General features: G+C 39.1%; 2 protein-coding genes across 6 annotated transcripts in view; one reads left to right on the top strand and one right to left on the bottom strand.

The window, feature by feature from the left end:
* Positions 1-15,841, top strand: part of HBP1 (HMG-box transcription factor 1) — a 33,837-nt gene extending 17,996 nt beyond the window's left edge. For all 4 annotated transcript variants that reach the window (XM_011986376.1, XM_011986377.1, XM_011986374.1 and 1 more), the window contains 5 exons: positions 2,401-2,557; positions 3,263-3,407; positions 8,897-9,214; positions 13,497-13,638; positions 14,742-15,841. In XM_011986376.1, the coding sequence (XP_011841766.1) occupies positions 2,401-2,557; positions 3,263-3,407; positions 8,897-9,214; positions 13,497-13,638; positions 14,742-14,759 (780 nt within the window). In that variant the 3' untranslated portion in view covers positions 14,760-15,841. The remainder of the gene's footprint in view (positions 1-2,400; positions 2,558-3,262; positions 3,408-8,896; positions 9,215-13,496; positions 13,639-14,741) is intronic.
* A 184-nt stretch (positions 15,842-16,025) lies between these two features.
* The window catches only part of COG5 (component of oligomeric golgi complex 5), a 362,534-nt gene continuing 355,302 nt past the window's right edge, over positions 16,026-23,257 (bottom strand). For both annotated transcript variants that reach the window (XM_011986381.1, XM_011986382.1), the window contains one exon: positions 16,026-16,932. In XM_011986381.1, coding sequence (XP_011841771.1) covers positions 16,818-16,932 — 115 coding nt within the window. In that variant the 3' untranslated portion in view covers positions 16,026-16,817. The remainder of the gene's footprint in view (positions 16,933-23,257) is intronic.

The following is a 23,257-nucleotide window of genomic DNA, read 5'->3' as shown; positions in this document are numbered from 1 at the left end:
GCCGAGATTGCGCCACTGCACTCCAGCCTGGGCGACAGAGCGGGACTCTGTCTCAAAAAAAAAAAAAAAAAAAAGAAGTATGTAATGAATAAATTAACTAACCGAAGCCTTGCCTTAGGTTATCTACAAAGTGATTAATTCCCCTATAGATTATTGACAGTCAATTATTGTAAGGTACTTTATATAAGCTGTTTTATATTAAGTTACTAAAACTAGCATTTTCTAAGTTGATGAGCAAAAGCAGTAGCGAGCAATATTAGGATAAAGTTGACACCTTTCACTTTGAAATTTTTAATTTCTCCATCTCTCCTGTAGGCAAGAAAATGGGCATGTGAGATGTGCTTGTACAAATTCTTTTTTTGATCCTGCTGTGTCTCACTATTAAGTCTCTTGAGAAAAATTGTCCTGTCTTGGCTGCCTTCAGTTTCCTCCCCTTGCTTTACTCTTCACTTTAGTAAAGTTCACAATAGTCTTAACTTTCGCCTCTACTGCTCTACAAAAATTGTCTCAAAGGTTACTAGCTTTATTCTGATTTCTAGGATGAGAGACCTTATTTGTTCTGTTTGACATCTGTACAATATTTGACACATTGGGTTAGTTCCTGACATTGTCTTCCCTTGATTTGTGTAGCATGGCAGCATCCTGATTCTCAGTCTTTTAGGTCTGGTACTTGACTGTCCACAATGCTGAATATTAGACAAGATTCTGCCCCCTTCACTTTCTTCCACCAGTTCCTCTCGCCTGATAATGTCAGCAGCGCCTCCATCGTGTCCTGTGGAAAGCACTCTGGACTTGGAGTCAGGAAACCTGGACTCTCTTTATAGCTTCTCCAGCAATTATCTGTGTTACTGATCTTAGGCAGATTGTTAACCCCTCTGAGTATTGGCTGCCTGATCTGAAAAATGGGATTGGATTACTTTTAAGGTCTCCTGCAGCCCTGAGAATTAGAAGATTTTGTAATTGCATTATTTGCCAGTCTGTGTCTATAACCTTCACCTGCACATTTCCAGCTGCATGTTAGACATCTCTACATGAATATCAGTCAGTTATTTGAACTAAGCTTAGTATGACCAAAACTGCCCTCACCTTTTTCTTCATCTTCTTGGCTTACTTTTCTCCTATTCTTTTAAAGTTATTATTATCCTCCTTCTTGATTACCAGATTCAAAACCATGAAGTTAGTCTTTTACTATTCTATTTCTTCCATTTATATTCATTTCATTCTAATTCTGTAAAAATTTTTAAGTCATTCTCTCTTATTCATTACCTTGTTCATGTGTTAGCATAATTATGCTTGGATACTATAGCAAGCTTTTGGCATGTTTGTCTCCTTTGTTTTTCGGTGAATGTAAGGGTAAGGATCATGTTTGTTAGTGTTTGTATTTTCAGATCCTACCATGTGGCATGTGTTAAATGCTCAGTATTCATTGAATTTAAATTTGTCTGCTTCTATTACCATTGCACTTGTCAATTCAGGTCTATAATAGGTGTCTCTCATTATATCCTCAAGTAATTGAATATGAGATCTTTCCTTCTGTAGAGTCTCTTCTTATTTACCATCATCTTAAAAATTGACAGTCATGCTGATGAAAACACTTTGATTGATTTCCCAATACCTTCTAAGCAAAAAGTGTAAGTACTTTGCTTGTCTTTAAAAGGCCTTTACTAACTGGCCTCTCTTTATTAACTTTATTTGCCCCAGATCTGAACTCACCTTGTATTTTTAGCAAATACTCAGCACTCCCCAAAGAAGTTGTTAATTACAGATTTCTTGGTGCAAGGCATATCCTTCCATCTTTCTAAGTTGCATTCTCAGTTCCAATTGGAATTGAAAATCCTCCTTAATCTCTCTTTTTTTTTTTTTTTTTTTGAGACGGAGTCTTGCTCAGTCACCCAGGCTGGAGTGCGGTGGCGCGATCTCGGCTCACTGCAAGCTCCGCCTCCCGGGTTCTCGCCATTCTCCTGCCTCAGCCTCCCGAGTAGCTGGGACTACAGGCGCCCGTCACTACGTCCGGCTAGTTTTTTGTATTTTTAGTAGAGACGGGGTTTCACCGTGTTAGACAGGATGGTCTCGATCTCCTGACCTCGTGATCCGCCCGTCTCGGCCTCCCAAAGTGCTGGGATTACAGGCTTGAGCCACCGCGCCCGGCCTAATCTCTCTTTTGGAATTAATAACTATTAAACTGCGTCACCATTATTTATACTTGAGTGTAATTGCTTATTCCAGTCTAGTTACTTATATATGTGTCTTTCTTCACTACTGGGTTTGAAAGCTCTTTAATGGCAGGGATCCTGTCTTGGTTATTTTTACCTTTTCCACAAAGTCTTACATGTAATGGGAACTTCACAGTGTTTTGAATTGAATATTTCCAATTCATTCACGCTATGCATATATTTTCAGGGCTATGGTTCTGATGGTCTAAAGTTGTTATCACATGAAGAAAGTGTATCATTTGGCGAGTCTGTACTGAAGTTGACTTTTGATCCTGGTACAGTAGAAGATGGTTTACTTACCGTAGAGTGTAAGCTGGACCACCCTTTCTATGTTAAAAATAAAGGTAGGGCTTGAATTGCATTTGTAGTAACGTTTTTTAAACAAAGCTTCTTAAATCTGTAATTATGTCTGTAGCTTTGATGATTAAGAAAAAATAATTTGAGGGGAAAACATCTTTCAAACTAAATAAAAAACTACCATAGGGAATGCTTATAATAATACCTAATGGTGCTTAAGTATCTTAGCAGTAGTCAGGTGGAACTCTATTTCCTGTGAGTGTAAGAAATTTTTAGATTCATGTAGCATACTATAAGTTTTCTGTTATCTTGGTATAGTTTGGGGAATGTAGTGATCTGGTTATCACATTTTCATTAAGAGTTACCAAATATGATATAAACCTGAACCACTCTTCAGAGCCTTATTATCGTAACACCATGTTAAACATAATTTTATAATTCAGAAACTATTTCATGGTCTCAGTCATCATTTATCACTTATTGTCATTGTAGACTGATGGAAGTGCTGATTGATAGAGGAGCCCTATATATAATAAAATGCTGAATGATAAGCTAGTTTTAGAGGGCTCTTACATTGCTGAAAGGAAATACTTATCTAGTACTTTATTGTAAAGATACATGACTTGTGTTAGAGAATCTCTTGAGATTTAGCAATAACTTTTTATTTTTAAGATATAGAAATGATATGTCTGTTCTGAAGTAGGGTGCTTTCTGTGAGTCCTCATCCTTTATGCAACATTGTTTAACTTTAGGTTGGTCATCATTTTATCCAAGCTTGACTGTGGTACAGCATGGCATTCCATGTTGTGAAGTTCATGTTGGCGATGTATGTCTACCTCCTGGACACCCCGATGCCATTAATTTTGATGATTCAGGTGTTTTTGATACATTTAAAAGGTAATATTGGATTAATTCTTTGTTTTATTTTCCTCTTAAAGTTTGCCCTTCATTTCCCTAATGGTTGTTAAGTCAGATATTTAGGAATTTCAGTCTTTAAAGATTTGAGAATGATGAAATGAAAACTTACTAGGTAATTAAAGTATAATAGTTAACAGAGGTTTGCATATAGTTGTCATATAGGAAAATTGAGTTTATAAAACATTTAGGATTAGATAAGGAAGAATATCACACGTTACATGACCAAGAGTTTAATGGTTGAGCTTTGATAGTTACATTTAAAAAGTTGTGGTATCTGGCCAGTTGTTTTTAAACAGCTTATACATCTCTTGTGTTTGTTGTAGTTAACTGTATTTTTCTTGATATATTAGTTAACTGTATCTTTGTTTAATACTTATTTTGACCAAGGGCATTAGTTGCATGGTTTAACAAACAGTAGAAAATAGGCCAAACTTGACATCTAAAGGCTTAGAGAGGGGAAGTGGTTATTCCTGAGATCACGTTGCTGGTAAGCGGCAGAGTAGGACAAGAACCAACGTGTCCTGACTCCAGAAGGTTGGTCAGCTATCTTCATTTATATGGGCTTTTCCTGGTTTTTGTGCTGAAAGTCCAGCTTTCAGGAAACCCCTCAGTCCTAGAAAAACTGGAACAATTGGTCACCTTGCTCCTAGAAGGAACCCAGAGAAAGTCTGCTTGTAGATATCTGGGATTTAAAGATACATTCTTTCTTTAAGATGATTATCAAATCCATAGGCATGTACGGGCACTAAGTAGAGAATTCCCAAGAGTCCCTGCTGGCCTGTAGATTTTATTTCATTCAGTTTAATTAATATATTTTATATATCATGAGGATGAAACTATTATTAAAAAAGCAAATCGCATAGGGCCTGACACAAGCCACATGCTCAATAAATGTCTACAAGCTTATACTCTTAATGCTGTTTGATTATATCCCTCATACACACTCTTTTTTGAAAAACTAGAAAAATGAGTCAAAATTTTAATGACTGATAGGATATATAGATTAGTGATAACTCCTATGTTTTGGTGAGACTGTAACCTGATAGAAAAATTTTGGAAGATAATTTGGCTTTATCTTGTAAAGGTATTAGCAATTTCATTCCTCTTTTATATATATCCTAGAGAAGTAAATTCTTGTAATCATGCTCAAGGAGATGTGCTTACAAGTAAGTTTGTAGCTGTATTGCTCATGATAGCAAAAATGTGGAAACTGTCAATACTTATTAACTAGACAGTGACTCCATGAATTCTGTTATAATCATAGTGGAATTAGTGGAAAATGAATGAACCTTAGGTATATACTTTAAAACATGGATCAATTTTTAAGACAATGTTTAGTAAAAATAAGTCTTGGAAATATACAGTATGAGTCTATTTTATGGAATCATGTTCCTTAGAAATATATCAAATAAAATAACCATTATATATGGTATGTAGCACACATTATATAATTATGTCAGGGGTCCCTGAAGACTAGCCCCCAGGTTTGATGATTTGCTCAGAGAATTCACAAGACTCAGCACATAGTTGTGCTCATGGCTGTGACTTATTATGGCAAAAAGATATTAATACAAAGCAAAACTGGGAAAGGGAAAAGATGTGGGGTGAAGTCTGGGGGAAGCAAGGCTTCCAGGGATCCTCTCCCAGTGGGATTAAGGGTATGTTTTATTCCCCCAGCAGTGGGCTGTGACAACATATATGAAATGTCGTCTCCTAGGGAAGCTCGTTAGACTCACTCGGGCACCTAGAGTTTTTATTGAGAGCGGTCACGTAGGTTTCTTCTGCCTGGCACATACCAAAATCCAGACTTCCAAAAGGAAAGCAGGCATTCAGAGCAAACTGTTGTTTGTACATCCAGTTTAGGCATAGTAAGCCACTCAGTTGTGGGAATGATGGGACCCCTCAAAATCCAAGTTCTAGAAATTAGTCAAGGGTCAACCTTGTAAGTAGACTTTTGAAAGGATAGCAGTCATTTCTGCATAATGAAACACTGTCTTACATATTAAGAAAGATAGTAATATAACTAATGCTACTATAGTATTTATATATTGTATTTATGAGTAATATTTTCATAATAAAATTGAACAAATAAAGGAATGATAAACATTCAGGAGAGTGGTTATTTTTGGGAGTGGCAAATACGGAACTTTAAGTGATACTAGAAATATTCTTAATTTGAATTGTGGGTTCACTCATTTATTTGTATGCTTCATAACTTACATATATATGTAAATTTTACATATTATTACATAGCACAAAACTTTTTTAAAGCAAAAGGGAAAACTTGCCTGCCTAATTCCTGTTTTTCTGAGATAGCAAATTCTTAACCATTTGATCTCACTGAATAATAATCACTCTCAAGATGACGTTAGTCATTGGTCTTATTTTATTGTTGAGTGACTTCAGTATAACAGCAGGAGCACCCACCTTGCAAAGGAGTGGAAATGGGTAGTATCATCATGGAGAAACCAGGACAAAATTGAGATGCTGAAAGTGACTATATTTTCATTGTGGATTGGATTGGTTAAGGGAGATGATGCCTGGCCTAGGGAGGGCAAGAAGATAAAGAGGTAAGAAGAGGAAAAAGTCCAAGTGGAACTGCTCCAAGCAAACTCTCGGGTCATGATTTACAGAGGACATGTGAGTAGTGTCTAGCTCAGGAAGAATCAGAAGTCAGCAATCAGTTGATGAGTTCTCATACGTAATTCAAGGTTCTGTTGTAAGCAGTCCATTCTGAGACACTTGAGAATTGAGGCCAACCTTCTAGGCCTCGGGCATTTAAAACAGTTTTTTTGACTTTTTGAAGTTGACATTTCTGTTCAAGTAATATGATTTAACAAACTTATTGAGTGCCTACTATGTATATAATGTTAATTTATTTCATATTAATTACCCTATTTGTAGATTATATCCTCATTTTACAGAGAGAAGTAAAGTTGAGAGGTTAAGGAATAAAGCCCAAAATAAAGGCAGTTAGTGTCAGAATTAGGATTCAAGCCCATATCTTGTAAAGATTCCAAATTTTTAGTACTCTAGCTACTCACCTAAGATAATTCTAAGATAATTCTACAATAATAGATACCCCTAATGGCATAATACACTGTGCCAGCTTCTGCCCTGTTTCTTACGTTTATTGTTCTTTTTGGCACCACTGCATAGCATAATTTCACAGATAAGTAAACTGAGGCTATAGGGTTTATTTAACTTGGCCAAGGTCATATTACTAGCTGGAATTTGAACTCAATTGAAATTTTCCATTATTATTTTCAGAATTGGTTAAAAAATGAGTTAAGAATGGGCATGCCTCTTTGCTTCCAGTCTAGAAAAGGAAATGGATTAGTAAATGTATACAGTAAATGTACATGCTGATTGAGAGGCAGTGTAGCCTGTTAGGAACGTGAGCTCGATCTGGACTGCTTGGATTCAAATCCTGGCTTTGCAATTGATTTGCTATGGAAGCTTGAGTAAATTAATATTTCTATGGCTCCTTTAAAAAAAATCTGTAAAATGGGGATAATATTGGAAGGATTAAATAAGTTAATATCTGTGATATGGTTAATAGGCAGTACATTATTGTGGAGTTTGCCATTAAGACTAGTGATCAGACAGTGAAGTGGGAATGGGCATTCTAAGCTTAGGGAATGGCATGTACACAAAGTAGAGCTGTGAAAGGCACATTTGGGTACAGGTGCTTTAGTGAAGAGTGAATGCTTACCTAAGGTAGTATAGCAAAAGATGAAGCTATTTTTAAAGATACTCTATGTCATTACTGCTACAGTAATAGTCATTGAATTTTGTGACTGAATATTTAAAACTGATTTAAGTTGTATCTGTAATGGAAGTAGATGATAGTTATATTTGTGCCACTAGATGGTGGAATTTTCAAATTTTAGTAATTAGCTTACCCAGTATCTTTTGGTATTTTAAGTTGTAATCATTTTCCATCAGTAGAGATGGGTAATTTTGTGTCAGTGCTAAAGTTTGCTATTTTTCTAAATTATGTATGGGAGGGGCTGAAGATACCTTACAAAAACTGCAAACCTAGAAAGCAGACATTGCTTTCCTGACATAATACTGATTGCTAAGCATTCATTAGGTAATTTTGGAGTCATAGTTTAAGTACATTTATTTCATGCAATACTTTCAGAAAAAAGACATCATGTACTTGATAATTGGTAAAAGTCATTTACTGTGTGTAGTCAGTGGCATGGACCACCCTCATTCCTTTGGCTGTTTCCATCTATCTTTAGAATTTTGTAATCTCATGTTTTACCTTTAGGCAGATGGTATTCCTGTAGCTAATGTTAACCTATTTTGATGTATTACCGGAATTTCTGTTTCAGAGAAGCAAGTAGGAGCTAAGTTGAGATTAGAAGCTGAATAAAAGGTTTCCTGCCAAGAGGACAGAAAAGTACTATAGGCAGAAAGAGTTAATGCTGGAACAAGAGAATTCTTTAGCTTATTTCCATGTCTATGTAAACTGAACATACAGAACAAAATGTGGCCTTTCCTGACAAAGACGGGTTTTTACAATGAACTTTTTTATGTTACTAGGCTATGTTATAGTTCATGGATGGCCTTTCAGGAGAGTGATGTATGTATGGCTCTCTCTACCTAAACAAATGACCTTGATTACTGGGCATTTTAAGTTCCTTTAATTATTTATTTGTTTTTGATTTTTTTTTTAGACGGAGTCTCACTCTGTTGCCCAGGCTGGAGTGCAGTGGCATGATCTGCCTCCCGGGTTCAAGCGATTCTCCTACCTCGGCCACCTGAATAGCTGGGATTACAGGCATGTGCTGCCGCGCCCAGCTGATTTTTGTATTTTTAGTAGAGATGGGGTTTCACCATGTTGCCCAGGCTGGTCTTAAACTCCTGACCTCAGGTGATCCACCCACCCTAGCCTCCCAAACTGTTGGGATTACAGACGTGAGCCACCAGGCCTGGCCTTAAGTTCTTTTAGCCACATTTAACAGCTTTTCATTGCCCTTTCCCAACCTTTTGTTTTCTGTAGTATTTAGTCCTTAGGCCTGATATGTTGCCTGCCACTCCATTTTAATTTTGTAGGTCTGGGTGCCTATAGGCCAAGAAATCGTATTGTCACATTTATCCAGAAATGAATTTAAAATAAAAATAAGTGGGTTGTGTAGGATTTGGAGGAGTTACTTGCTATGAATAAAGTATGCTGATTATAACATTCCTTTGGGAGGTTCAAAGTCTTTTTTAAGCTTTTGTATTATCTACAGAGGTTTTTTTAAAGAAATTAATTTTAGTTGGCACATACACAGATTTCATTTTATAAGCAACTATCAGTGGCAAAAGTTGTTAGTGTTGGTAACATGATACAGGGGGATATGCACTGAAATTTCCAATCATGTTAAGGGTTTTTTTTTTTTTTTTTAAACCTGCTTTTTAGAAATCAGAATTCTAAATTGAATTAAAATCTTATTTTTTTTTTAATTTTATAGCTATGACTTCACACCTATGGATTCTTCCGCAGTTTATGTGTTAAGTAGTATGGCTCGCCAGCGTCGTGCATCTTTGTCTTGTGGAGGACCTGGTGGTCAAGACTTTGCAAGATCTGGATTCAGTAAAAACTGTGGCTCACCTGGATCATCACAGCTCTCTTCCAATTCTTTGTATGCTAAAGCTGTTAAAAACCACAGCTCAGGGACTGTGAGTGCCACTTCTCCTAATAAGTGCAAAAGACCAATGAATGCCTTCATGCTTTTTGCCAAAAAATACAGAGTTGAATATACTCAGATGTATCCAGGGAAAGATAACAGGTAAAAATAGTGATAATTCTGATTATAATAAATGAGTAATACTTCAATATGGTTCATAGTAACTGGAATAGTTAAGTAAACTTATTCTTTAATAGCTTTTATTCAACTCATAGGTTGACTTTTTTTTTTTGAGATGGAGTCTTGCTCTGTCACCTAGGCCAGAGTGCAGTGGTACAATCTCGGCTCACTGCAACCTCAGCCTTCCAGGTTCAAGCAATTCTCCTGCCTCAGCCTCCCAAGTAGCTGGGACTACAGGTGCCCACCACCACACCTGGCTAATTTTTTGTATTTTTAGTAGAGACAGGGTTTCACCATGTTGGCCAGGCTGATCTCGAACTCCTGACCTCAGGTGAACCACCCGCCTTGGCCTCCCAAAGTGCTGTGATTACAGGCGTGAGCCACCGTGCCTGGCCAGGTTGACTTTAAGAAGTTACTAAGTGGAATTTTTAGGGTTATATGTAATTATTTTATAATACCTAGACAATTAGGTTACCTACCTTAGTAGTAAGGATCTACCTTTTATTATTTGTGCTGTAGCCCAGGCTGGAGTACAGCGGTGTGACTCACTGTAGCCTCTATCTCCCAGGCTCCATTAATCCTCCTACCTCAGCTTCCTGAATGGCTGGGATTACAGGCACATGCCACCACACCCAGCTAATTTTTGTATTTTTTGTAGAGATGGGGTTGTGCCATGTTGCCCAGGCTGTTCTCAAACTCCTGGGTACAAGCGATCTGCCTGCCGCCCAAAGTGCAAGATCTACCTTTTAAAATCATCTTATTTACCTGTTACAGGACACAGTTCTAACAGTTGATAGTTGTATCTTTATAGAACAGCGAAACTAAGTCAACTATGGATTGTACGGGGAACTGGCAATTTGTAGCAAGTTGCCAGAGTTGTCAAAAGGCTGAACTTAAGAGCTGTCCTCAGTGGAAGCTGGGAATACAAATCAACTGAAGTCCTTCCTACTCTGTTGCCTGTACCCTTACTCATCTCCAATTCCTGTACTACTGAATCCCTCTCATACCAGTCAGGTTCTCCATATATTAATAAAGCTGTCTTCTTCCAGTCTTTGTATCCTGAGGATCAAAACTACCGTTTCCTTTATCTTGATATCATGAGAAAAGTCAGATGTAACACAGTAATGAATAGCTTTGTCCTAGTTCCTTATTCCTTAAGATACCTAAGTGTGGAATTACGAGTCAAGAATTCTAAGAGCCTTTGTTTGTTTGTTTTGAGACGGAGTCTCACTGTCATCCAGGCTAGAGTGTAGTGGCAGGATCTTGGTTCACTGCAACCTCTGCCTCGTGGGTTCAAGTGATTCTCCTGCCTCAGCCACCCGAGTAGCTGGGATTATGGGCATGTGCCACTACGCCCAGCTAATTTTTCGCATTTTTAGTAGATATGAGGTTTCACTATGTTGGCCAGGCTGGTCTCGAACTCTTGAGCTCAAGTGATCCGCTCACCTTGGCCTCCTAAAATGCTGGGATTACAGGCATGAGCCACTGGGCCCAGCCCTAAGAGACTTTTTAATACTATTGAAATTTTTTAACTCTTGGATCTATCATTTGTGTGACTTTTGGCAATTAATCTAAGTTGTAATCCATTTCTTCAGTAAAAAGGGGGGGTTTAAGTGTGGTTTTTTAAAAAAATTGGTTTGGAAGTCTACTTCTCTGTGACTTTGAGGCTTTAAGGACATTTTAAGAATAATTTGTACCTTTTCCCTTGTTCAATTTTTGAGAAAATGGCCTCGGATTTAGTGACAGGTACATGCTGCATTTCTCTTTTTGTACATTTCTGGTATTATTAAACATATCCTTTGACTTCTAGAAACGGGATTCACGTCCCTATAAGTCTCTTCCCTGCCAGTAGTTGAGAATGTCAGCTGGGATGCATTCTGTATTTATTTACAATCCTGGGGGACTGGACTATCCTGATGATAAGAAGTGTAAATCTCATTTTATCTTTAGGTGTTTTGTTTTCTGATCTTTTTATAGAATCTCTAAATCAGGTTATATCCTTTATTGCTCATAAATCTTTTTTTTTTTTTTTTTTTTTGAGAGGGAATCTTGCTCTGTCACCCAGGCTGTAGTGCAGTGGTGTGATCTCAGCTTATTGCAACCACTGCCTCCCAGGTTCAAGTGATTCTCCTGCCTCAGCCTCCCAAGTAGCTTGGACTACAGGCATGCACCACCACACCTGACTAATTTTTTGTAGTTCAGTAGAGATGGGGTTTCATCTTGTTGGCTAGGCTGGTCTCGAACTCCTGACCTCAGGTGATCTGCCCACCTCTGCCTCCCAAAGTGCTGGGATTGAAGATGTGAGCCATCGTGCCCAGCCAAATGTAATATTTTCTTTGCATTTTAGCATTGCTGCCATGTGGTATACTGGTAATCATCTAACACCGAGGGCCATCAGATGTCACCTCTCTCTAAACCGAATAAGTCATACATAATTTTGAAAATGGATTTTTCCCTGTCTCTAATAAAGCTGCCTTAATTCAGTGAATAAATTCTCATTTGGAGGCAAATTCTGAGGGAATGGAGACTAGAATAGGTCAGAGACATGTAGCTCATTTTAAGTTGCTATAAATGTCCATCTGGATGTAACATTCACTGCAGAAATAATCTTTAGATGTGTGTATTTTATAGTTGTTAGGGAATACAGCGTATAGTCTATAGCATTGTGTACATTTCATTACCTGTCATCTTTTAACCTAATAAATTTGTTTCCCAGTGCCGGCCCCTTGAAAAACATCTCATATTCTTTCTTACTGTGGATGACTGAGATGGTGTGAATATGTATTGCTTTGTTTAAATGTGTCAACCATTATATGGTACCTTTAACCCAAGACTAAAAGTTTTTTTTAAATGGGTTCTGCAAGTGGAATATACAAATTGATTTTCATTTTATTATTTATTTTTGAGAGTCTCGTTCTGTTCCCCAGGCTGGAGTGCAATGGTGGGATCTCGGCTCCCTGCAACCTCTGCCTCCTGGGTTCAAGCGATTCTAGTGCCTCAGCCTCCCCAGTAGCTGTGATTACAGGTGTGTGCCATCACACCTGGCAAATAGTAGAGAGGGGTGATGGGGTTTCACCATGTCGGCCAGGCTGGTCTTGAACTCGTGGCCTCAAGTGATCTGTCTGCCTTGGCCTCCAGAAGTGCTGGGATTACAGGCATGAGTTACAACATCCAGCCCAACAATTGGTTTATAATAAAGGAAAATGCAGCACAATGTTTAACTGCATTAACTTATTGGATAAAAAGACAAATACACTTGTAGGAGAGCTTCTGTGGTTTATTACTGTTCGAAGGCACAAATGCCTGTTGCCTTGGCTTCCATGTTAGTCAGTATAAAAATCACTTGACACCTGTAATCCCAGCACTTTGGGAGGCTGAGATGGGCGGATCACGAGGTCATGAGATCGAGACCATCCTGGCTGACATGGTGAAACCTCGTCTCTACTAAAAATACGAAAAAAATTCGCTGGGCGTGGTGGCGGGCGCCTGTAGTCCCAGCTACTGGGGAGGCTGAGGCAGGAGAATGGCAGGAACCTGGGAGGCGGAGCTTGCAGTGAGCCGAGATGGCGCCATTGCACTCCAGCCGGGGCAACAGAGCAAGACTCCGTCTCAAAAAAAAAAAAAAAAAAAAATCACTTGACGTGCTTTGTGCAAAATTTCCAGGACCTTATGTCCGTCTTATATGGGTGTCATGAAGTGAATGGTTAAAAGGTCTTTGTAGAAGGAAGGTGGTTTACATCTGTATGCCCTAGTTGAGACTGTTTTAGGTTTCATAGCAGAGTAACAAACAGGAGAAAATAGCTTCTAATTTTAGTCATGATGTATTCTATCAGTTTAACTTCTTACCATTTTGAGTTTATCCAGTTTTCTCAAGTAATAAAATATATTGCCTAAAGGTTTATTTATTTGGTTTTCTCTTGAGAGAAATAGTAAGGCATGCATAGTTAATTCTACACTTACACTATGGTTGTGTGAATGAAAAAAGACCTGTATCAAAACTATTTGATAGGTTACGGGCACAAATAGAGTGTGAGATTAGCTTTTAGTACAAGTTGAGTACTTTATGCTGCTGATACGGCACAATGGACTATTTGACTCGAGATTTTACTGGAAATGAGTATTATGGCCTTGACCTTTTCCCATCTCTATGATAGACAAGATTTTCATTTTTTAACTTCACATTTTTCTCCTGAAGTAGCAGCACTTGACATGAGATTTATGAAAAATGTGTACCTTCAGCATTGTGTAAATATTTATTTTACAGAGCCATAAGTGTGATCCTTGGTGACAGGTGGAAGAAAATGAAGAATGAAGAGAGAAGAATGTACACATTAGAAGCAAAGGCTTTGGCTGAAGAACAGAAACGTTTAAATCCTGACTGTTGGAAGAGGAAAAGAACCAATTCAGTATGTTTCAATAAATAGTGTTTAAAATTATCTTGCCTCGTCCCTGCAGGTGTACTGGCATGTTGGAGCAGTTGTGACAACCTTTAAGAGGTTGTGTTGATGTTATCTCTAGCATTTTTATACTTCAAAACCTAATAATGTTTTTGCATCATCATATAAAGACTGCCTTTCCTCAAGTGTCATTTACTGTCTTAGCATGGAAAGTCGAAATCTCAGGCAAACTTTAAAAAATGTTTGTTCTAAACACTGGTTGGAAAAATAATTTTGGAATACAGTATTTCTAGTTGAGTTGAAAGATAAGCATTATTCATCCATTAATATCACAGTAGAAAATTTCTCTAATTTTTGGTATGTCGCAACAGCTTTTCCTTAATTGGTGAGGGACCAATGAGGCTGGAGGCGTTGGGGGAATGTTAGCTACCATTCATGGGGACTTGTGCCATTGGCACAGAATTTCTAGATTGAAAAATTTCGAGGGAGAGAAGAAATAGAAAGGCCCAGGAAGGGTGGCCAATAAGTCTGTATGATAAGCTATCTTGGATAGACTTGTTTCTTACAACTTTTCCATTACTAAACTAGCATCTTTTAGGTTCAGTGTTTTTATATTAATTGCAGGAAAATTGCGTGTGATACAGTGGGGTCAATTTGAAATATCATTAAAAAATGAAGGGAAGATATCAGTAGTTTATAGTAGGAGAGCTGGCCAAAGATACTTTAAATTCACTCTGTGTACTTGTGCCTGTTTCTTAGTAACATGCAGGTCACATCTGTTTAAATTTTTCAAGAATTTCTTTAAAAATAGTGGTCAGTAGTCAGACGACAGAGGTGACTGAACTGAGTTTTGGAAGTTCTTGGTTAATTTAGAATTTCTTGTGTTAGGACTTCGCCTGTATCCTTTTCTGTTCATCCTAGTCAATGTCTTATGATTGCATACATTTTCTGGATGCTTGAGCCATCAGATATCAGCTAGCTTTTTAAAATCACCTTTAAGAAGCAGTATTTTCTAAGAGTAAATTTATAAACATCTTATACATCTTAGCTTTCATATATAGGGTTACTATGTATTGATTTGTAAACATTCACTGAGTTTTTTATTTCCACAGGGCTCACAACAACATTAAACCAGGATGCTTATGTTCTTAAGTCTATATTTGCATATACATTGACTCTTGATGGAAAGACTTAAGAAGATCAAGGTCTCACCATTTGTCCTCAATTCGTGTGACCATAAGATACTGATAGCATTGAGTCTTGAAATGATTTAATAATATGAGTGAGGATTTGCTTTCTCCATTAGAGCATTAAGCTAAAACTATCAACATTTTAAACCAAATTGCCTTATTTTTCTTCCAAACTTCATATATGTCTATCAGGTAATATAGGCTTGAAAATTGATATCCTGTGGTGCTAAAGTACAGTAGAAAGAGAGGAAAAGTGTATACATGTTTTATTTTAAATTGTACGAAAGGGGAATTTAAAAAATATGTAACTGCTGTTTATACATTGGCTCCTTACTGCTTATTAATCTGTATTGTACACATGATGGAATGAAGCAGAAGCTGGGAGTCGGCCTTTCTTTGAGTAACCACCACATGGCTCAGCATCTGTGCCAAACATAGGCGCTCCTAGTCTGGTCAGTGCCAAGAGGCTACCAGAACATGTGGCAGGTGGCTGGTGTTGGTGTCCCAGCCTAAGAGCCACCTGCTGCAGTTACCATGGCATGCTGAGTTGATGCACCAGGTGGCAGCAGCCATCCATTATTTCCAATGGAGACCTAGCCCAGGCCAAGGTAAAGTTAGTTAATAGCATTGGGATATAGTCACTGTAATGGTGCTATTAACAGTCAACACCATTGTATTTTTTAACTTCGTGTTCTATATCTCCTCAGCCATGTATCTTAAATATATTTTGTCATCATAATCTTTATGGTGGGGGCAGACTTTGCACTTATTGCAGTGCAACACTTGCACTTTAATTTCCTCCAACTGTCTAAAATTAGAGCAAATACATTGGCAATACAGCTGCTTTTGCTCTGAGCTACAATCATGGCTTTTCATGTTACTTACCAAGTGGTGTTTCTGGTTAGGAATCACAGCTGTAAAATTGATTTCAGTTCATTACACTTCTTCATGATGTTGCCCCTAAATTTTGCACACTATATTCTTGTATATTATTTCAAATAAATGGAAAAAAAAGTTGCTTATCTCTGACATTTACTGATTAATCTTGGCTGAATTTTATTTATGAGTTCTCAGAATAACAGGTTCAGGAGATGGAAAACACAAGGTAGATTCCTAACACTGCTAATTAGGAGGCTGCTGATGGGATTTTAAAAATTAAAAACAAAAATGTTAATAGCGGAACAAGAGCCATCAGAAAATAAGGACTTAGATTATCCACCAGTTATAGAGAATCGCTATAGAATAAAAATTTTTATTTTTCACATGGTATCTTTGTTACAAGGTTAAACAGCCCAAAGTTCTGCTTTTAATGATGATATGACAAAGTGTAACAAAAGCCTTGCTTTATTTAAAGATAGAGTATGACATACTTAAACAAGGCCATTTAACCCTGTATCTTAGCTTTGGGATGTGCCAGTGGTTCCTCAACTTTGTTGTCTATTGGAATCATTTTGGGGATTTTTTTTGTTTGTTTTTTTAAATACTGGTGTCAGGCTCCCACTCCCAGACATGTTAATTAGAGTGCAAGCTGGGCATCAGGATTTTAAAAAAATCCTCTGGTGATATGAATGTGCAGCCAAATTTGGAAACCACTGAGCCTACATGCTTATTTAGTGAAGAAGGCAGGGTTGGGGGAAGCAGGGTACGTATTATATAACGTGTTCATATCCTTTTAAAAGAAGTGGGGACTTTGGGTTTATGTACCCATAGGAGGACTCGGTTATGGATGGAAAAGAAATTTTAGCCTTGTACAAAAATCTGAAAGAGGAAAACATCTTTCTGAAAAAATCAGGTCCATGGAATTAAAAGGTGATGACTCGACATTTTTATGCTAAAGTATAAGTGCTAAAGAGGTAAATAAAGGTTGACAGGAAATACAGAACAATCAATTAATTACATTCTTAAAATAGTAGATAGTAGCTGTCTTTTGGAGTATGTGTTAACTGCCAACTATGAATGGGTTAGCACAAAGTGGAGATCAACAAAGCTTTCATATTGTTACTGAAGAGCAGACATAGCCTTCTGAAGCAGCTGAACCATTATGGGATAAACTGGTGCAAATTCTTTGCCTTCTCTACTTCTCACTGATTGAACGTAAGCTTCCAGGGCTCCCCTGAAAACCAAAATGAAAACAATGTCAAAATATGACAAATCACATAAAACAGATTAGGAGATACCAATATATAAAAATTATTAATAAGCTCATTTCTGGAACTGTTAATGCTCAGTTTCTCAAGCCAAGTGACCAACATCCTTCACTCATTTACTGGTACTGTTACTACGGTGACTACGTTTAGAGTGAAAAACTATAACCATGTTTTCAGTCTGCATTGTTCTTAGTGGTCTAGTCATGTACTCAGAGCCCTCTGGCTGTGTAAGTATGTTCTCAATTTCCCTCTTCCCTGCTTCCCTACTGAAGACGCCTGCAACGGAATAGGCACTTGTGCCTACTCCCAGAGCTCACAAGGGGCATCCTGTGCCTCTGAAAGGCATGCTCAAGAGTACGGGGGGATGGGGCCCTTTGACACATTCGGTAACACCAGTAGATGCATTATATTCCTGTTATTTGATGAACTATGAACAACCAACAACTAGAATAAATGCTCTTGGACTGTAATTATTGGCAAAATATATGATTGGGAGGCAGTCTGAATTTAATCAAGGGAATGTGGTACCATTCCATTATTTATGATTATGGTGTTCTCATGGATTAGGTTGGGGGTTAGCAAACTGCCTGCAGGCTGAATATAGCCTGATGCTTGTTCATTTATGTATTGTCTGTGGCTGCTTTCACACAATGGCAGAGTTGAATAGTTGAGGCAGAGACCATGTGGCCTGCAAAGTCTGAAATATATCTGACCCTTCTTTTACAGAAAAAGTTCATTAGTCCCTGAACCAGATCATCTGTTTAAGTGGAGCTAAAAAGAATGGCTACAAGATTAATTTTTAATTATTGGTCTGTTTAAGTACCAGATACACAAACACATTTTTGTCATAATTACATTTTCTTCAAAATTTCAGTTTGAGATTGGAGCATTTATGTAAAGATGTAAGTTAATACCATTACTCAGTTCACACACAATAGCACTTAATTCTTAAGTGGTTTTCTTTTTGTTCTCAAATACTGAAAATACTAATCTAATTGGGTTTGTTCAAGATTTTTCATTGAATTATGGGGAATACCCTTCCCCAGAGTCTGGCTATCACTCATCAGTTTGTAGTGCCCTTCCATCCCACCAGCCACTGTCCACGTAAAGGGATTTCAAATCTCTTAAGTTCCAGCCCTGACCTCCCCCTCCTGATCTTTGCTTCTTCCTGTCCTCTGGACAGTTTTATCTGACTTGCTTCCAGGTAGCCCTCAAACTCACTTGTCAAAAAACGGGCAGCATTCAGCCTGCCTTACCTTATTTCAACAAAGGGCACCATCAACTTAAGGTCTCTAAGTTCTTTTCCCCTCCTACACCTAAACAGTTACCAAATCCTATTAATTTGCTACACCCATTTCCACATCCAGTCCCTCCTCTCCCCTTTCCTTCACTTTGAACCCTTGCTATCTTGTGCCCTAATGATTGCTGTAGCCTCTTAGGTGGTGATCTTCCTGGTGCTATTTCTCCCTTGTTCTGGTCAGTCTTCCATATTATAGCAAGAGGTCTCTCCCTGAAGTATTACAGCACTTGCCATGCCCTATTCTTTATAGGAAATGTGGAAAGGTCTGACTTCTGTATCAACAGTCTTGACTTAGCAGGGTCCAGCATTTTGGAATCCCTGAAGGCTGGCTGCATGCTCTGGTCAGTTCCTAGACTCAACCCAACTGAATACCAGCTTCATCATCAAGCTGCTCCCAGCCCTTTCTACGCTACTGCTGGGTTTTAGATAGCTTGATATGGCCTAAAATCCTCAAATCATTAATTTCCATTTTTGTGTTACCAAGTAATGTGCAAAGCATGTTTGCCCCATTTGTATAGCCCAACCTGACTGCCCACCTAGGGAAAGATCAAAGGTGTCTGTTCATATATTACACTGAAATAAAGCTGTCTCTGCCTAACAAAGTAGGGTGTGCCAAGGGGCCTGTTTATCTTTGGCCATACTGAATGTTTCAGTTAAAGAGCCACATTCTCTTAGCCCTTTGCACATTATCTTCCTGTCCTTAGAATACCCTTCCTTGCTTGCTTTCTTGCGCAGCTCTTTATCTCTTAGGACTCAGCTTCAAATGCTCCCTTTTAAGAAAAGCCTTTTTTAACTCCAGGCAGCAGTAAAGAATGCAAACCACCTTGGAGTCACAAGGTTTGTGAAACTGTCTAACTTCTGTATCAACAGCCTTGACTTAGTAGGATCCGGCATTTTGGAATCCCTGAAGGCTGGCTCCATGCTCTGGTCGGGGCAGGAGTACTTTAAATCAGGTATGTGGAGGGCTGGGCAAGCCCTTACTGAAGAAGTGTACCTGTTTCAAATAAGATGTAAGTTCATACCATTACTCAGCTCACATACCCAGTTTCAAGTCCTAGCTAACATACCACTCTCAACTGGCATGCAAGATGGAATTTAGTGCTCTTAGAGGACAATGTTTTGAGAGATGCCTTAGTTCAACTCAGAGCTGACCCTTAATGGAGATACTTGTCTATGAAAAAAACTTGCTTCTTTTAGTAATATGCTTCTAGTTGGTATGCCATCCTGGAAATTGTCTCCACTCCCTAAATGTAGTCCCTACAGAATCATATACAGTAAAGAAATCCGCAAGAGCTCATACGTCTTTTTTTTTTTTTTTTTTTTTGAGACGGAGTCTCGCTCTGTCACCCAGGCTGGAGTGCAGTGGCCAGATCTCAGCTCACTGCAAGCTCCGCCTCCCGGGTACACGCCATTCTCCTGCCTCAGCCTCCCTAGTAGCTGGGACTACAGGCACCCGCCACCTCGCCCGGCTAGTTTTTTGTATTTTTCAGTAGAGACGGGGTTTCACCAGGTTAGCCAGGATGGTCTCGATCTGACCTCGTGATCCGCCCGTCTCGGCCTCCCAAAGTGCTGGGATTACAGGCGAGCTCATCCGTCTTTAAGACAGTGAGATGTATGTATCAGTGTCTAAGAAGTGTTTATATTCACAGGAACTATAATCATTTCACAGTGAATGGGTTAGATATATTTGATGTACAAAAATCAACGTAGTTTCATTGGCATTTAAAAGGATAAGACATCACATAAATTACACAATATGTAGACGATCGATCAGAAATGAGTGGTTAGATTTTTGGGTAATCATCAAGAACACCATCAGAAGTATGGGGGAAAAAAGATGAAGCTGCCCTCCCACATGAAATTAGAGCAAGATTTTCGAGTACTTATTAAATTACTTCATTTGCTTAAGCAAAACATTAGCTTTCTTGGAAGTCAGGCCAAGCATTATGTAACAGTCTTAACTCTGGTTTGTAACCAAAATAAGTAGATTATTGAGGTTATCCTTATTGGGAAAAAACAAAACACGATTAGTAGAGGAATGGTTTGTGGTAACATGGCAACACTGCTCAATGTGACAAAAACTAGCCAAGTGGAGGTTTTCATGGAGAACAACACTGATTTTTGTCAGGCATTTAAATATTCAGTGTGATTAGTAAGTACTGAAATGCGTAAATGACGTAAAGATACACTACATGCCTCAATAAGCAGTTAAGCTCAGGATTTTCCCTGGTTCTGTCCTCCCTCTTGGTCCTATCTCAGACACACTGTTCACAGAACTGATAGGTAGCTAGTGACATAGGGGTACCCGGAGGAGAAACATTACCCTCCATCAATGGAGATCTTGGGAGTTCTGCAGAAATACAGAAGAGCTGAGGGAATGGCTTCCAGACTGTGGACCCTGGACCACGGTGAGAAGGCAAGGGATCCAAGGATGCACATGGCACCAAGCATTCTCTGATGGTGTAGATAAAAGTACCACTAGGCTAATAAGGTCTGTGAACATTTTTGCCATCATAAAAGTGTACTTCTACTCAAAGAGGGCCATAAGAAGAAGAGTTGTTCTCCATGGCAAATATCCAGAGTAAATGGATTTGAGGCCAACCCCACCACTGTTACAGAGCTTAAGAAATCTTTGCATCAAAAACTCTATCTTTATTGAAAACACATTCAACAGTTACAGACCCACAGGCATAAGTCAGGTGGCTGCCTCTGCATCTGAGGGAGCACATGTGTCTGGGGCACCTGCCTGATGCGGGCTGAACACATACAACTGCCCCCACTTACACCACTTGGTCCCATGAGTAAGTCATTACTCTTGATTTTCAAATGAACTTGACTAGTATTCATTTAAGCTCCAGAAAGCATCTGGTGTCTGTCAGAAGAAAACAGGAAGGCAGGATAGTTGACTATTTGCCATTTGCTCAGCAGCAGTAGTTACACTATCCTCAATTTGCCCTATTTTATGACAACCTAACACATTACGCTGGGAGGAACAGAATGAATATACAACAAGGTTTGCCCCAGAAGCTAAAACAAATTTGCTGACATTTAAAGAGCAATACTCACCCCCAGTTTGTCTACAGAGGAAAGAAATTCATCCAGTGGTGCTTCAGTATGCAAGAACAAAATTGTTTTGCAATAATACATAAGAAAGAACATTCTCTAGGACAAAAGTCCCCTCATTGCCAAGACCTTGGGGTGCAGCAAGAGTATTTTTTTGAATCCCTGAAGGAGAGCTCAATTTTTTGCTAAGGGCATGAAGGTTCTGGAATCAGCCATGTGTGGAGGGATGGGTATGCCTTTTTAAAAAAGCATGACAGTATTTCTGAGCATGATTTTCAGTTGCTAAATATAGGCTTAGCAACAGCACTGCTGATGAAATCAGGAGACATTTTTAAAGAGAAGCAAAAGAAAACAGATTTGTGATGCACCCACAGCAGGACAACTGTTTTGGATGAACTCATTCCAACTTGTTAAGACGACAAAAATGACCAACTTGTTAAGATGAGAAAAATGAACCATGTTCAATTAACTGAATCCTCTTTTTAAGATTACCAAGTGTGCTGCAGCTAAGTGAATCTTTGGGACTCAGGAAAAATAATCCACACAGACATTGCAAATCCCTGTGTTAGCCCCAGGCCCAAACTCCTCACCCAAATCCAAAGCCTTTCCTGAGGGCAGATTTTACCAGGAGCTTTCACCGGGGGGGCTAGTAACCTCTCCCATTTCTGTGTCAGATGTTCATAGCTGAATAACAGATAAGCAAGGAAAAAGAGCAGAGTCCGAGCTAATCTTTATCCACATATATGCCCAGAGGGCTACTGGCTCATGTAGGATGTGGGCACCAAGCTTGAGGGCTCAGGGTCACTTCTGGAAACAAAGCTGACAGGCTGATTTTCCAACTGACCTGTCGCAGCTTCCTCAGCAGTCTTTCATCCTAACTGAAATATGACCTACGCCACTGGCTGCACCCTGGACCTTCTTAAGGAGCTATAAAGAAATCCTGATACCAGGCCTACCCCAGAGATTTTGAGGTAGGCACGGGTGAGAGGCCTGGGCACTGGGAATTTTGCAAGCTGAGGAAATTACTCTTGTGCACACACGCGGCTTAGAACCGCCTCCTCATGTCAGCCCCGCTCTGGCTTTAGGGAACCCAACTCATCACCCGGCAGTGAGGCCAACAGAGGGCCACTGGGTGTCCTGGGCCCAGACCGACAGAATTGGGATCCCCTGGGAGAGTTGAGAATGCCTTCAAGAGCATTTAGAGGCACAACAGGAGTGAGTTTGAGGAATAAGGATGACAGAGGAGTTGAATGATGGCGTAAAGGTTTTCCAGCTTGGCTAGTTAGGTGATTGTGACCTCCCAACCAAGACAGGGAGTATAAGAGAACGAGAAGGTTTGAGAGAATAGAATTATTTTGACCATTTTGGGGTTGAGATTTCTGTGGGTGGTTACAGATGAGAGCAAGTTTACTGGGCCAAGGGCCCATCAATAGGCAGCCACAGACCTGGAGGCTCTTAAGTATAGAAGGGGCACTAGAGGCACGGGTCTAGATAAGCTCGCCTGGGAACCAAGGCAGAGGGAGGATGAGAAGAACAAAATATGGGAAATGATAGCATTTAAGGAATGGCTGGAAGAAGATAATTCAGCAAATGATGCAGAAAAAAGAAAATGGCCAGAGAAGTTAGAACAGAAACAGATGGCTGTGGTGTAACGCAAGCTCTGAGAGGACAGGGCCGTATCTCGGCTTACTTCGTATCCTCAGTTCCTGGTCCAAGGCCTACCACGCTGATAAAATGTGAGCTCAGCATCAGTAAAAATGTGTTGAGTCCCAGCTTATGAGTTTACAGAAGGACATGGTGGTCAACTCTAGCTAAAGCTACAGAGTGGTAAGAATGGGAATGTTTGGTGGCAGAGAGATCTCTGGTGACGGTGAGAGCAATTGCAGGGAAGAGCGTTGCTTAATAAGCCATGTATGACAGTTAAAGCA

The sequence above is a fragment of the Mandrillus leucophaeus genome, unplaced genomic scaffold (genome assembly GCF_000951045.1).
Source record: "Mandrillus leucophaeus isolate KB7577 unplaced genomic scaffold, Mleu.le_1.0 Scaffold298, whole genome shotgun sequence".
NCBI classification, from domain to species: domain Eukaryota; kingdom Metazoa; phylum Chordata; class Mammalia; order Primates; family Cercopithecidae; genus Mandrillus; species Mandrillus leucophaeus.
This window is presented reverse-complemented; position numbering and strand designations above follow the sequence as displayed.